At 40.1% G+C, this 16,965-nt stretch overlaps 1 protein-coding gene across 2 annotated transcripts in view; it reads right to left on the bottom strand.

Annotated features, from left to right (window-relative positions):
* Positions 1-2,838: 2,838 nt before the first annotated feature.
* The window catches only part of SPATS2 (spermatogenesis associated serine rich 2), a 139,209-nt gene continuing 125,082 nt past the window's right edge, over positions 2,839-16,965 (bottom strand). For both annotated transcript variants that reach the window (XM_038577568.1, XM_038577567.1), the window contains 5 exons: positions 13,283-13,341; positions 9,329-9,438; positions 6,528-6,630; positions 5,076-5,290; positions 2,839-4,089 (listed from right to left, as the gene is read on the bottom strand). In XM_038577568.1, coding sequence (XP_038433496.1) covers positions 3,778-4,089; positions 5,076-5,290; positions 6,528-6,630; positions 9,329-9,438; positions 13,283-13,341 — 799 coding nt within the window. In that variant the 3' untranslated portion in view covers positions 2,839-3,777. The remainder of the gene's footprint in view (positions 4,090-5,075; positions 5,291-6,527; positions 6,631-9,328; positions 9,439-13,282; positions 13,342-16,965) is intronic.

Genomic DNA, 16,965 nt, shown 5'->3' with positions numbered 1-16,965 from the left:
AAAAAGCAAGTTATAGAGGAGTAGGCATAGTAGGATTCCCATTTATGTAAAAGAGAAAAATATATATTTGCGTGTTTGGATTTAAAAAATTTGTGGAAAGATATATAAGAAATTTATCAGTGATTTCTTCTGAGGAGTGGGACAAGGTAGGGGAGGATTTTTTATTTCCCATCGTGTATCCTTTTGTACCTTAAAAAAAAAAAACTTTTTTTAAAAAGTGAATTTTTAAATTGCCATCATTAAGGGGCTTAGGAAGTATTTGGTGTTTGTAATGAAGCCAGGCTAATTTAAATTTTCTCTCTCAAGTGGCATATAACTGACAGAACTAAACCACCTGAAGTTTCGGTCCTATCCCTAGGCTGGGAAAGGGCAAGACACTGATCCCTAAGCAAAGCAGAAAGGAAGGAAAATGACCATTAGGCAGGTCGTCTCGGAACACACAGCAGGCGGAGCCCCCTTCTCTTGGGAAGCTCAGAGCTATTACAGGGAGCAAGAAATGGGCTGTACAAAAAAATTAAAAAAAAAAAAAAAGAAAGAAATGGGCTGTACGGTTCAAACTTAAGTCTAACTTCTCTTCACTGAAAAAAGTCCAACTGACAAATTTAGGAGAACATCTACAACACAAAATCCTAAAGGAATTATGGCTTAGATATATTGTTTTTAAAGAGAATTATCAAATGCATATTGTATCCTTGTTTTTTTATTTTTATTTTTATTTATTTATGATAGTCACACAGAGAGAGAGAGGCAGAGACATAGGCAGAGGGAGAAAAAGGCTCCATGCACCAGGAGCGTGACGCGGGATTCGATCCCAGGTCTCCAGGATCACGCCCTGGGCCAAAGGCAGGCGCCAAACCGCTGCGCCACCCAGGGATCCCTTGTATCCTTGTTTTATAAAAAAAAAAAAAATTAAAAGCCTATGTATCCATGGGTATGTGCACGTATATGCTCTGAAAAAGATCTATAAGGATAAATGCCAAATTACTAAGTAATTACTCTGAGGAATAGAATGGGAGGGTAGAAAACTTTAACTTTTTTTTAAAGATTAAAAAAAAAGATTTTATTTATGTATTTATGAGAGACACACACACACACAGAGGCAGAGACATAGGCAGAGGGAGAAGCAGATCCCTGTGGGGAGCCTGATGTGGGACTAGATCACAGGACCCTGGGATCACGCCCTGGGCCAAAGGGAGACGCTCAACCACTGAGCCAACCAGGTGCCCACTTTTTAAAGATTTTATTTGAGAGAGAGTGAGAGCTAGAGGGAAAATGCAAGAACACACAGAGGGAGGGAGCAGCAGACTCTGCTGAGCAGGGAGCCCCACGTGGGATTTGATTCCAGGACCCTGAGATCATGACCTGAGTGGAAGGCAGATGCTTCATAACTGAGCCACCAGGCGCCTCACTTTAACTTTTTTCTTTTACATTTCTGCATTTGCTATTTTATTTTATTTTATTTTAATTAATTAATTAATTTATTTTTTATTATTTGCTATTTTAAATGATAATTTTGGGGCAGCCCAGGTGGCTCAGCTGTTTAGCGCCGCCTTTGGCCCAGGGCCTGGTCTTGGGAGACCCGGGATCGGGTCCCACATTGGGCTCCCTGCATGGAGCCTGTTTCTCCCTCTGCCTGTGTCTCTGCCTCTTTCTCTCTCTATGACTCATGAATGAATAAATAAAATCTTTAGAAAAAAAATGTTAATTTGTAATTAAAACCAAAATGTAAAAATAAGGTGTAATTTTGGTATGACATTTTATGATCATACAAAAAATCCTCAAATATTTCTCTATAATGAGATTTTAATTTCAACATCAAGGTGGGTTTTTTTTTTTTTTTCCCCTTAACTAATCTTCCCCCCCACTGTGGGGCTGGAACTCATGACCCTGAGATCAAGAGTCACACACTCCACAGACTGAGCCAGCCAGGCACCTCTCTTCAAGGTGGTTTTGATAAACATGTGGCCTCCCGTCCACCTAGGAGGTTAAATACAATCTCACCTGGTTACAGGGATAGACCTTACAATCCTTCAAGGTTACTTCAATCTCTGGATTTTTCTATAAACTACAGGGAAGCAATTAATCAGAAAGGCAGGGCTTTTCACTGACACTCAGTGGGCTGATGGGTGTTGCTGGACAAATTCCCCAAAATAAGGTGATCAGCCCTTTAGAAAATGGCTTCCCAGTATTCCTTGACTACTTTTTTTTTTTTTTTAACCGAGACACACATACACACACACACTCTCTCTCCTCTCTCTCTCTTTCTCTCTCTCAATCTGTTCACCCAACCTGAACCCGGGCAGCAGCTAGCTCAGCTGCAGCTGAAGAGCCAAGGGAAGCCCTGAGGCAGCGAAGTTCTGCACCACTGCCGCTTACAGCCTGGACTTCAGACTCCAGAGGACAAATGCTGGAGAAGGAAAAAGCTCAGCTGTTACTCAGTCATGGATGCTGGGGGCGGTGTGGGGTGGAGGGGTCTGGCCCCAGTGCCACCTGCTAACATGCAGTAGCTCAATTATACCGTTACATTCACTACTCCTGTCAAGGGGCAGGCAGCAGAGGAGAGAGGGTAGCCCAGGAGAGCCATTGGCAACGGTGGTTTTTCAAAACTGGCATGCCTCCCTTGGAAAGTCACTGTTCCCTATACTATGAATCCTGTCCCGCAACAACAGCTGCATTTGCTCATGCTGGCCTTCACATTTTCATCTGGTTCCAAAGCTAAGCGGTGGACAAATGACTCAGGAAGCAGCCACCTTAATTTAACCCCCCAAACAAGCTGCCCAAGATACCTCTACCCCACGAGGCCCAAAGAAAACCAGATAATGAAACGGAGGCATTTGCTGCTGTGAAACAGAGATGGGAACATTTACACAGTTGTTTTTATTTATTCAACTATAAAGGCCGTGGCCATTTTTTGATGGGTAACACCTTAGATCAACACTAATTATATTGCTATAAATGTGGTTGAGGATCAGAATAGGATTCAGGAACAAGGGGAAACAATAACAACAAAAATCTTCAAACATTGAAACAAAGAAATACTTTTTTTTTTTTTCCTTTAATTAAATGCTACTTTCCCGTAGACTTCCCTAGACTGGTCTGCAGTCTAAGGTGACAGGAAACGAGGCTGTGGGCATTCTGAAGAGACTGCAGGTGAAGCTACGGTGCCAAGCAGGAGACTGAAACCCTGATCTGAGTGTCAATCTCAAGCACATTCTGGGAGCAGAGGCAGATTCTCAGTTTCTAGTGTTCTTTCCTTTTCACCAACTGAATTTTCCCTTCTCGGGCTAATTCAGTACAGTACACAAGCCCCTCGCTGCGCTTCCTGGTTACACTGTCGTGTAGAGGGCACCGACTGGGATGTGTGGCTTCTGCTTTGGCTGGCAAGGCAGCTGGCCCAGCCCTGACCCACCTCCCCCTGAGAGCCTGTACAGAGGGAGGGGCTGAGGAAGGCCTCTTCCGGCAACTGAAAGGTGCACCCAGAACGGCACTGATGACCCTCGGGAAACCTGGCATCAGTTGCCCGTGATTCCTGGTGGAAATGACCCATCAGAATCAATCCATAACATTGGGAAAGGTCAAGGGAATAAACACCTTTCCCTCCAAAAACAGTAAAAGAGGAAAATGAGGAGAGAAGAAACCAAAAATATTTAGAATGGCATAAAAAGTGATATGCGTAAACTTCTTTTTGTTATTACATCTAACTATAAGTTTCCTAAGAAGTCCAGTTACCAAGTTGAATTGTGTGGGATAGAGGAGGGAGGCCAACTGGAACTGCCCTCAAGAGTTCACAGCCCCAAGCTGAGAGGTCCTAGGTTTGCGCTGGGGGAGCCCCTTTTTGAATGAGGGCTTGGGTGGGCTGGGCTCCATGCTGGCTCCAGTTCCATTGGTCCCTGCAGAGTGGGCCTGGCCCCGCTCACTAATGTTTCCTGATGCCTGGGTTGGAGCGCTCTGATACCTGGAACCAGATGAATACCATGAGCTATTTCTGTAACGGCCCACACTGTCATGTCGCCCTTGGTTCATCGGGTCATTGGACTTTTGGCCTTGTGGCCTGTAGCCTTGTCCTCCTCGTCTGTTCCCTGGCAATACCTGAGGAAAGAAGAATACAATGTTCAAAGCACTCTGGCATTATGGCACCCTGTCTGTTCCAGTTCAGCTTACAGGAGTATTCCAAAAGCCTAAATTGTGGTATCCCATGCTCGGGACTCAGCTATCGCTAAGACTCCCAAAATTCTGTCAGCCAATCCAACCTAGCCATGGCACCAGAATTAATAAATCCTTCCCTACTTTTGCCCCACCTTTCACCCCTAGGCTCTCCACCTGTCACTTTTCTTTAGCTGGGCAAGTATCTTATCACATGTCTGAACTCTGCAGATCACAAGCCCTTGGTAAAGACAATGAACATCTGGAATAATAAAATAGACATCATTGTAATCTGTTTTGCTATACATCATTGAACCATAGATGAAATCATGCTGCTCTGACATTCAGGACATCTTTCACATTACAAACCAGAAAGCTGCTGGCATGGGGTGTTATTTTTGTCCTCTACTTTCAATGTAATACCAGTTCTGCACAGCGCTGCTTTGAATTGATCTTGTGTATCTTCTTCAAGCCAAGAAAAGAAACTACGGATTATGCTTCAACTTTCTGGTGTTTGTTCTCCAACACCACCAGGTTCACACTCTCCCTCCCTGATATATTCCACACTGTGCTTCTATAGAGTTGCTGCTTCAGATGCACTCTGGTGAACCTGCCACTGTGGTGCTCCTCTACCTCGAGATGGGTGCATGACTCCCTGTGTGACTAATTACCAGGCAATACTACCTACAATAGCTAGGATCGCCGCCAACATCAGAAAGTCAGCAGTCTTGGCAACAGGAAATCTAGCTAGCTGGTGGTTTGGAACAAATGTGCCAAATGCTTTCTCTGGAACTAACTGGGCCTGGAGAGATTCAAAATAGGTGTGGAACGGGCATCGAGAGAGGAAGGTAATGTACTGAGCTGTCAGCATTTAGACTGTAATGATCCGGTTACTTTCCTCCATAACTGGCTTACTGTGGAACCTGGGTTACCTCTCGATGAGGCTGGTAGGGCCGGCCACTGGGGTTTGCTATGGCTGCAGGCGTCTCTCCTGGTGCCGAGTTTTTCTTGTTAGCACTTGTAAGGCTGGTTGCAGAGGCACAGGTGGAAGAGGAAGCAGCAGAGGCATCACATGGGCTACTCAAGGACACAGATGTAACTGAGCTACATCGAGATCTGGTTGAGTAGCTGTTCTTTGGATGGGACACTGAACAAAAACACGAGAAGTATGTTGTCATATGATGGAAGAGCATAATGGGTAAGGTTTTTCCTATTTCTCCATTTCACAATAAGCAATTTAAGACAAAGAACTGTCTGCTTGAGTAGTTGTAAAGATAAGCTTATAAAATGGGTAACAGGAAGCAAAATCTCTGCTTTCTTCTTCCACTCCTTCCAAACCCCCACTTCTTTGCTTTTTTTTTTTTTTTTCTTCAAGTTTTTATTTAAATTCCAGTTAGTGAATCCCCACTGCTTTGTAAGGGAACTGCTCAGAGACAGGAGAACAGTGTGAGATCGGAGAAACCGTTCCCCCACCAACTAATGACTCCTCAGCATTTCCTACTAAACTCCTGGCTACAGCTCCAGCAGCTGACTAAGCCTAGGAACAATAGTATGGGCCATATGTTCAGTTTCCTATGCAGGAACATTTTGAAGTACTGACTTGACAAAGAAAGAAAGAGGTAAATAAAAAGCTAAATGCTTTTTTTAAAAAAATTTGTATGATACAAGATATAAATAACCAAGATTAGTTAAATATGAACAGAACTAGTCTTTATAACATGTATCTTCTCAAGGTTTTTTCTGCAAAAATAATCCCAAATTCAAAATACCAATGTATCTGAAAAATATGAATATTTTCACTTCAAACTTTGTCAGAATTCAATGACTTAAAACAGCCTCTTACATATTTTTCTTGATTTTAAGCCTGGACTGATGTTGAATTCACAATCACTGCTCTAGGTCCAACTTCACTTTTATACTGACACAGAAAGAACAAAGGAGCTGGGCTCAGGGTTTAACTGGTGCATCCCTATAAGCTCTCACCTTAGGGGACGGCTCCCCCTCCCCTTAAAGCCAGGGGAGGGGGAGCACACCTGGCACACCTACTCTGTGCCAGGCCAGGCAGATATCATTATCTCTCCAGTTGGGAGAGGAGTGAAATGAAGTTCCAGAGGTTAATATAAAGGCAACGATTCAAACTTGGTCTGACTCCAGAGCCTCAGAACATTGCAAATTTAGGGAGCTGGAAAACACCCATCTTCTGAGCTCAAAGAATTTGCATCCAGTGACTAAAGTATCTCAGAATTACTTTTCACAAAAACAAGCAAACAAACAAAAACACAAGAGTCATTAAAGACGAATCCGTGGAGAAGCCACAACTTTGGTCTCTGATGGGTGGTCTTCTCATTACCACCTTTAGCACCCAGAATCCCTCTCCATCTCACCTTGTCCAAATGACTCAATGTCCTTCTTTAGAGTCTCTACATCGCAGGTGAACCGAGCTACTCGTCCCAGATCCTCATCATATTTACGCTCACTAACAAAGTGCTGGAGAAAGGACAAAGAAGAGCCTCCAGGTGAGACAAGCAGGATACATAGGAACCAGAGCTTGCTATAGAGAGATGAAACAGAATTGTTTTCCACTGTCTTCTTTTTTACTGCTTCAAATTTTGCAAAATGGCCATTATATTACCTATGCTGGGTGACTGACGAAAATTCAGTCATTTCCTTAAGGCCCAAAGAGAAGTCTATTGGGGAGCTTTATGAAATGCTACATCATGGCCAAAGTCCATTAGGTATAAATCAAGAGAAATAAATTATAAAGATAGAAGAAAAAGTTTATAGTAGAGGGCCATCTTTCCACTATTGGCTACTCTCTATATTGTTCCATTTTATACCAAAGCCCAGAGGCAGCAAAAATGCTCATAAGTTACAATAATGATTCCATGTAAATAGATGGCTTGGTGTTTTTTAATAGGGACTTCCTTAGGAAACCCGCTTCATCCCTTTATAAAGTAGGATTTGTTATAGTCCTTGAAGTGGTGACAACTTCCTGAGGTGGAAAATCATTCGTGTGAAAAGCCAACCTTGCAAATGAGAAAGGTTTGTGCTGCAAATAATTTAATCCTTCTAAGCAGACTGTACTGAGAAGTAACCAACCCCTCGGGTCAAAACTAGCTAGAGACTGTGGGACGAGAAACATATCAAGAATAAAGCGCTTCTGGGGGTGTCTTTCAGTAAACAATCTCCAACGTAGCTTGACATAATTTTTTTTTCCCAGATGAAAAGGAGGCGAAAAAGAAAAGTTAAAAAGGCCTAGATATAATTTACAAGAATTGAACTCTCAGGCAGTCCTCTAGTAGGTGATCTAATTCCACTTTGGATTTTCAAGGGTTACAATCAAATGCATCAGAATCCCTGGGATGGATCTACAAGCAGTAAAATGGGAAAGGAGACATCAAAATTCCCTCTGAGCCTTGAAGTCCTAAAGCTTCAGAGTACACTTTGGCTTAGGAAAGCACATGAAACTCTAACATAAAGCCTTCAGACATTAATATCAGTCAGAGTAATTCTGAAACAAATTCTAGGGTTTGTTGAGCCAGAGACATAACAGGAATGACGGAAATAAAATGATCTGGAAATAAGACATTTAACTTGCACAGCACCCACTTCAGTACACTGAAAACGTGGAGAGAAACAGATCCTTAGTCAGCCTGCAGAAATATTTCTAGCAGCTTTTTAACCATGTGGGAAGGAGAACAGATGAAGCCTGTGAGAGCCAGAACTCTCGTCTAATTCCAAAGGGGTTTCCGGCTTCTCCCAGATAGTTGAATGAGACTGACTAGCATCAATGTGAAACGACGTTCTGTAATTTTTAGTAATATAGTTCTAGTTAATCAGAAACGGTAATTTCATATTGGCATTACTTTGCTATTTCAGCCCAACAGAGTCTAAGGGGAAGGAGTTAAAGACTGGGTCAGAACAGTAACAAGGATACCTGAAAAGGCTTAGATGATTTTCCACCTGCTTTTATTTTACAAAGACTGTGAAATCACCTCTGAGACAAGCATTCCTCTTAAAGATGGCAGTAAGTCTCATGCGTTTAGAAAGAACAGAGGTTAAGGACTCAGGAGAAGGGACAGACAACTCCTCTTGTTCACACAGCTCACAAGTTATAAACAATCATTTAGAATGCCAGTGTCCACAGCTACCCATGAACACCTCAACCTCTTTCAGGCTTCTACCCTTAGTCTCAGAAACATTGTTCTTTTATATAAAGAATTTAAGATATAGGAGTGTTGAACCTAGGTCATCTTTATAAACAGATTACAATATAATCAACATCTCAAACTGCTCACTTTTCTCATAAAATCAGAATCAACCAAAAAACCATTTAAGTATTTACTGAATACCCACTATGTGCCAAGGCACTATACTGGAGTTATGCTAGTTCCTGCCACTGTAAAGTTCACAATCTAGTTGGGAAGACAGATCAGTCAAATAAACACAAAATGATAAGTATGCTATGAAAGCACAAAGTAGGGGATAAGACAGGAAAGTCAGGAAGGATGAGCAGGTCACAAGTCCCCTGTGTGCTGGGAGTGGGAGTTTTGTTCAGATTGAAAAGCATATGCAATAGCCTTCTAGCAGGAGGGAACAGAATATGTTTATGGAAAGGAGAAGCTAAGATGGCTAGAGTATAGAGAACAAGGGGCAGAGAGGGCATGGTGTGAAATGAGATGGTGGCAGAACCAGACCCTGCACAGCCCTACAGGCCATGTTAAGGATTATAGTCTTTATCCTAAAAGCAATGAAATGTTTGAAGCAAGTGACTGTAGCGTGAGGAACAGATATGGAGGACTGGGGAAGGTGGGCAGTGGCAAAGTGGGGGGTGGAATCAGTTAAAAGGCTATGATGGAAGTCCAAGCGAGATAATAGTAGCTTGACCATGATGGTGGTGATGGAGATGGGGAGAAAAGGTCAGATCTGAGATTTAGCAGGAGGTCAAATGGACAGGATCTGCTGATAGATTTAATATGGGAAAGGAGAAATTTGCTAAGGTTTCCAGGTTGGACACCTGGATAGATGACAGCACCACTTATAGAGAAAAGGAACACGGAAGAGGTCCAGGTTTGAGAGGAGAAGATTTTGAGTTCAATAATTAGGCATGGCCATGAATTATGGAGATTTGCTGCTTTAGTCCCCGAGGATAAGAAGCAAGGCAGAAAGGAGAAGGAAGTTTTACCTTGATATCAGCTCTGAGCTCAACCAATTGCTCCTCTGACATTCGAACAGCCACATCAGTCATCTTCTTTAGAAGTTCAGCTTTCTTTTGTCGGCTGAGCAAAATTTCCACTATGGAGAAAAAGAGAATATGACTCTTACATTCTGCTAAACAGGATAAAGAAAAATTGGAAATATGGGCCTTACAGTATGTATTTGGACAGCCAAAGGCTTAGCTGCCCACCCATCCAGAAAATGAAAATATCAAAGGTCCCGTTTCCACTTTCTTGAGGGACTCTGAAGTCAGTTAAATGGTAAACACTTTTTATGAATCATAAAGACTCATAAATCATTTGTCATTTCTCTTTCTCCTCAGTTAAAAAATTTTTTTATCAAGCAACATATAAATTAAAACAGAAAATATGTACCCATGGTAAAAAAAAATTCACCTAGAATAAATGGGTGTAAGATGAAAAGTAAAAGCGCCCCTCCGACCTCTGATTTTGTAGTTCCCTTCCCGGTAGAAAAATCAATGTTAACAATTTCTTATGTATCCTTCCAAATGTATTCTATGCATACACAGCAAATCTCTGTCCCTTTCCCCTCTTTTCACGAATGGGAGTATATCATATACATGATCTTTTCCTTTACCTTAGCTATTTTTACTTAACATATCTCAAAGTTCACTCCCTATTAATACGCTGGATCTCCCTCACTGCTAACAGCCACACTGTATTCTACTATGTGGCTATACTATCATTATTTACCAAGTCTCCTAATGGTGGACATTTAGGTTGTTTATATAAGAAGTATATTCTTAGGCATGCTCCCAGATATATAACTCAGATATGGCCATCAAAGACAACAGACAATTTGAAAAAAAAAAAAAAATCTTTCAGAGTAGAGAACCAGGGGATACAGAGGACAGGAGCCAAAGAAACCCTCCAAGGAAGCAGAACCAGGAGCTGCCATATGAACCAAGGAACTTTCTCTACCCAAGGGCAGAGACTCTGCTATTCCTGTCTAGTAAGTTTGGATCATTGCTTTCCCAGGTGGGAATTTTTACTATAATTATTCTCTTCTTTCTCTATCTGTATAATATTGGAGAAGGGGGCATTTAGCTTTTCTTTTAACATATGGGATCCCAGACCACAACATGCCATGTTCAGACCTGTCAAAAGATCTGAAATTACCCAGCAGTTCTGGACTTTCAGCTGAATATATTAACTAGATGAGTCTTTGGAGGTACTGCCATTGAGGAGGAGGTTGAGTGTGTTCCCAGTTTTCTTTTCTTTTCTTTTTTAAAAGGGACGTTGGGTAGCTGAGGGGTGGATTGTAGCAAAGACTGTTAGCCAATTGCATATCCATTCTCCTCTTCCTCTTACTGGAAGTCCAATGTTTTGGGTACCAATCTGCTTAGGTAAAACTCTACATTTCCTGCCTTTGCTACAGATAAGATAGTCATGTGATATGGTTTGGTCACTGAGATCTAAGCAGAACTCACGGGGTGAGGTTTACTAGGATAACTATTTATTTATTTAGTTTTAAAGATTTTATTTATTTATTCATTCATGAGAGACACACAAAGAGGCAGAGACACAAGCAAAGGGAGAAGGAGGCTCCTCATAGGGAGCCTGATGTGGGACTCAATCCCCAGACCCAGGGATCATGCTCTGAGCTGAAGGAAGACGCTCAACTGCTCAGCCACCTAGGCATCCCTACAGGAAAACTCTTTAAAGGAGTCTTAGCCAGCATGTAACATTTTGCCTCTCCTCAACTGGAGCCTTAGGAAGTATCTTTTGACCATAAGCACACTCCGAGGATGGATGGGTACAAAAACAAAGAAGCCTGGGTTCCTCATGTCATTTTGGGGATGTCTTGCCGGCCCTAATCACTTACCTCTGGACCTTTCATTTCATGGGAGAAAAATAAATTCTCGTTTATTTAGGCCATTCTGTTACATGCAAACTCAGTTCCTAACTGTTATACATAGAATCCTGTAACCTACTTAGAAATTAGCCAAATTTATGTTAGAAAATAAATAGAATTTTCCAAGAGCTACATCAGGTATTCCAAAGAGCTGAATGTCTTCAGCAATTTTGCTTAACCTGACTGCCATGTGTATGCCACCCATGGGTTTTGCCCCTCCCCAAATCTGATTAATCCCCTTTACCAATAAGTGAGGAATGTGCCTACAAAAGTTTCTTGACACCAAGGTCCAATAGCTACAAATGATCTACTTGGTCTGGCTCCCAAGATAAAACCTATCTGCCATTTATGTCAAATTTACTTGCTTCTCAGCTACCATACTCTAGGATTCTAAGACAAAATCATAGATCCCAACATGGAGGAAATGTGTCAAGATCTCCATACATATCAGAGGACCCAATTACATAACTTTGGACAAGTCACAGTTTTTCCAAAGGACTAGTTTTTTTCATTTATTGAATGAAACACAGGAAAATCTAATTACCTCATAAGGTTAATGTGAAGATCCTAGATAAATGAGTTTTAAAAACTCTAAGCTGTCAAGTACTATGAACATATAAATTAATAAAACGATTATGTGTAAAAAAGAAAAAGAAGCACCTTCTTGATAGTATTGGTAAAGGAGTAATTACATTTAGTGACATTGAGAACCAAGATTTTTAGCATGAGAGAAAGGAGATACAGATATACAATTGATGAAATTAAGTAACACTCTGTATGTCTTAATTTGATAAAATAAGATTGACCATGAATTCATAATTAGTTGAAACTGGATGATGGCAGTTAATTATATTAGCCCTTCTATTTGAAGTACGCTTGGAATTTTCTATAAAAGTTCTATTTTTTAAAAAAACATCTTCTCAAATGTAAGGATTATATCGTTTTACTAGTTCATCTGAAACTTCATCTTCAAAATACAACACATAAGTATAAGAATGGAGTGAAATTGTCACATTTAGACATTTCAGGATATACCACTCGATTTAAATGAAATATCACCTCTGAAAAACAGTAGAGTACCTGTTCGACATTTCAGGTCAAAACTGAACTCAGCTCAGTGCCTCCTCTGACCCATGACCATAAACACAAATGATTTAATTGTGAGTCATCATCTCAACCTATTTCCATTCTTACCAGTTTGAGAGCAGGTTAAAAGAAACAGCCCTCCTAATTACAAATCTAGCATTCAACTCATGAAGGTAAAATCTGCTGCTGAAAAGCCCCAGATCAATGCCTTTGTAGAAGCTGCAATTGACATTCTCTTCTTTTCATACAGCTGTGTATCTTTTACCTAACCTTTAACAGAAATGACAAAAAACAGGTATCTGGTTTTTCGCTACAAAAACCTCACAGATTACCCAAGTTAGACTCTACTCTTTCAGAATCTTTTAGTAAGCTTTCAAGGAACCCTAGTCATGATATCCTAAAATCTTGTATCATTGACTTCCCCAACCTGACGATCACAGACACTGAGTGAAGACTGTTCTACAAATCGAGAAAACAAAGAAAGTTCTGAGGTACGTAATGACAGTAATGTTTACACTAATGTGTGGGTAACCCTGGGAAGTCTCTTCTGATTATGCCAAACATTTTTTGCCAAGTAAAAAACAAAAAAACAAAGAAACAAAAAAACAAAAAAATCAAATGGACTTGTTCAATCACTGAAAGCTACAAACAAAATAAAACAAAACCCAGGCACCTGGAAGGATACTTTCTTCCCCTAAGTTGATGCTGTGGTGGTAGATACCATGATGCAGTGGACTTTACATTCAAAGTACTAAAATTCAAAAATATTATAAAAACAGGTTCTTACAAAGTTGTTTCACTTGACAGGATTCAAATGCCAGGGCAATACAACTGCTCAAGATTGTATAAATAAATAAGTAAACTCTTATAGTGGCTGGCATTTATATGGAGCTTTTGTTATGAGGGTTGGAAGGCAGATATCTACTAACTGGCGATAGCTTTAACTACAGATCAATCTTACTTGCTTCAGCTTTCACTTTGTCCATTTCAGCAAGCAATGCAACTTCTCGATCCATTAAACTAGGAAAAGACAAAGGGAAAAAAGGTTTGATCAGAAACTCAAACAGATAAATAGCACATTGTTAACAGTGGAGAGAGACTTAGAGTTTGTTCACTAAAAGTGTACTACAAAGGAAACCTTGTGTGGACCACATAAAAATTCTGTCTCGCTCTCAGCAAAGAATATTTTAAGGATTCCAATAAACAGACCTAATTTCCTTTTATTTCTATGTATTACAGTAAACCAGTAGCTAGAAATACAAGAATTGAGAACCAGTAGGTGGCAGTAGCAAGCTACAGAACAATTCTCACTAATTCTGTGCTAAAGCAAATGTCCTTATGGAAGTTACAAATTTCCACTTCATGCTCTGATGTTTTAATTTTATATTTTGGTCTATAAAATTGGACAGCTTTGCTTCTAATACATTTTACAAGGCAATACTCCTTCTAGGGCATGATAAATTTATTCACAGTAAGGATCTGTACACTCTCAACATTTTACCACAGTTGTACTAAGTCACTGACACTTTAGTCTTTTTTAAAAAAAACACTATTTGAATTCCAGTGAGTTAAAATACAGTGTAATATTAGTTTTAAGTGTGGAATACAGTGATTCAACACTTCCATACATCCCAGGGTGCTCATTACAAGTGCCCTCCTTAATCCCCATCACCTGTTTAGACCTCCCTTCCTCCCAACCCCCTTCTGGTTTGTTTTCTGTAGATTAAGAGTCTGTTTCTTAGTTTGTCTCTCTCTCTCCATTTTTTCCCTTTGCTCCTTTGTTTTGTTTCTGGTACTTTAGTCTTTAGAAGGCAAAGTAATTAAAAGACATATATACACTGTGCTGGTTTCAGGTAGGCTTTTTATAGAAAAAGAACATTAAATGGGTAATTAGAATTTTCTCCACTGCAAATGTAAATGGTTTGAAGGGACAAAAAACTTTCTATGTCCTTATAAAAGAGTCCACCGCCTTCAACATATATAAAGACAGTAGTCTGTCCTATTCTTCAACCTCTGGATACCAAGTTAATTTTCCTTACTGTATTGGTTTTATCAGTTATGAAAGAAAAAATCTAAAATTTTAATGTCTACACAGACACGGAAAATGTTCTGACTCTCTTCAAATTTGCTATTCATTCTGATTTCCCCTTTTGAATAGGAATGTATCTATGGGGTTAATAAAAGATGTACTCTTGTTTATGACTGTAAAACTAATCATACATACATATATACACATACACATATATGAATACTGATTCAATTTAGCTCACTATGTAATGATGTTACCACCAAGTAGTTAATACAGAGACTACAGTGTGAGGTATACAAAAAAAGGATAAGGCAGGGTGGGGTGGGTGGTCAATCCCTCAAGGAGCAAAATCTTTTGTAGTGAAGTGCCAGAAAACATAGGCTTAATAATTATTATGCATATTAATAAATAGACTTGTAATGAAACAAATTTGGCTGGCATATTAATCCAAAAGCACCAGACTGGAGAGAAGATCCACACTCTTATAGGGTAATAATAATACTTTAAGAAAGCATTTCCCAGGGGATCCCTGGGTGGCTCAGTGGTTTAGTACCTGCCTTTGTTTGGCTCAGGGCGTGATCTTGGGGTCCTGGGATCGAGTCCTGCATCAGGCTCCCTGCATGGAGCCTGCTTCTCCCTCTGCCTATGTGTCTGCCTCTCTCTGTGTGTCTCTCATGAATAAATAAATAAAATCTTTAAAAAAAAAAAAAAAAAAGCGTTTCCCAAACCTTGGCAATATTTTGCTCCAAGAACTCTAGCAGCATTTGGAATGCCTAAAAGCAAAACAAAAGCACAACTGCGACAGGAGCTGCCAGGCCTCAATTTTGACACTACCCCTTTTCTGTTGCCGAATCACCTTAAGATGCAGACACTGTGTCCACCAGATGACAAATCTGTCTCTGGCAAAGCTGGTAAAATATTTATTAAAAGACTTCAGCAAACAAGTAAGCTTTCTGCAGCTTACAATTTTTATTATGAAAAACAAGAGTGTCATATGACATGTTTAGCAAGAAAAAAGTTCTGCACAGTCACAACCAGACTTTTCTGTGGTAGTAGGAGCCAGAAGTACATTGTGTTGGCTTTTTTCTTTTTCCCTGTAGGAATGACTAGGATCCATTTAAATAAACTCTGTTTTTCAGTGGACTCACTGGTGATCACAAGGAATTCAGAAGCAGTTACATGGACAGTCATCTGATCATGCCATGAAGAAAAGTTTACTTTTTCATGCCAAAAAAACCCCACTAAAAAGCAGTAATTGCTTCTATTTCTTGATTGTTTGTGATGTCTTGCCATCTATTGGTAACACCTATTGAGAGGTCCTGTGATGTCAGCCAAGAATTAAACAGAGGAATCTACTGGTTAACTGAGGTTGTTGGGATGCTTTCTCAGAAAAAAGCCTAATGAATATTTGCAACTTTCCTTAAATTTTCACAAGTCTTTATTGTACAAAAATGAATAAATGTTAAAATATAAATGGCAACGTTAGCTGACTGTAGTATAAGTGCTGACATTAAGCTTTTCATTGCTGAGATCTCCATTTCAAAGACATCTCAAATAAACAGACTGCCAGCTACACAACACAGCCAGGCTGCCCCACACATGAAGTCTCTCTTTGAGAAAGCCCTGAGTGACCCACATAACTTGAGTGGCCCTACTTTTTTTTTTCCTTCCAATGCTTTAATTCTTGCTCTTGTTTTAAATTCATCAGTAAAGAGTGAGCCCACAAAATCTCAGGAAACCTACCATTAACCCCCAAAAAGGCATTAACGCTATGTCTGTTCTCTATTTAAGCATACCCTGCTGTGCAGCCCTGGGCATGCCATGTACCCTCTAGGACATGTAAATAATAAACCCTATGTTTTTTACAAAGTTCTCTAATAGGCTAAGGCGTGTCTTGCAATCATAAGAAGCAGGAGAGCTGATCTAGTCATAATACAGCTTAAAAATGGGCTCATCACAAGTAATGTGGGGCCCAGGTCAGTGCCACCCAGCATCTCTGATAGCATCACCAGTATCATAGTCTGAGATTGATACAAAACAATATAATAGTAATTTTCTTATTAAAAGTACATCACAGGGATCCCTGGGTGGCGCAGTGGTTTGGCGCCTGCCTTTGGCCCAGGGCGCGATCCTGGAGACCCGGGATCGAATCCCACATCAGGCTCCCGGTGCATGGAGCCTGCTTCTCCCTCTGCCTATGTCTCTGCCTCTCTCTCTCTCTCTCTCTGTGACTATCATAAATAAATTTAAAAAAATTTAAAAAAAAAATTAAAAGTACATCACATAATATATTGCAATTGTGTAGAATGACCATGTTTTTAGGTCATCCATTATGTAAAGCATTTAGAAATGACATGTCATGATGCCTGCGACTTCCAAATGGTTCCACCAAAACACAACACACACACACACATTACTATCCTAGCATCTTTTTTGTATCTTTGAAAGTTTTCATAATAAAAAATTAGGGAAACACACTGTATCACCAAATAGGTAGAGAAGGTGTGGGAAGAGTTCAAAAGTGAGAAATATGTTAAGCATAAAGATAAATAGCAAAGACTTTTAAAAAATAATTAAAAACTATAGTTTACTGTAAGACAGCTTTCTAACAATGT

This window comes from Canis lupus, chromosome 27, assembly GCF_011100685.1.
Source record: "Canis lupus familiaris isolate Mischka breed German Shepherd chromosome 27, alternate assembly UU_Cfam_GSD_1.0, whole genome shotgun sequence".
In the NCBI taxonomy this organism is placed as follows: domain Eukaryota; kingdom Metazoa; phylum Chordata; class Mammalia; order Carnivora; family Canidae; genus Canis; species Canis lupus.
This window is presented reverse-complemented; position numbering and strand designations above follow the sequence as displayed.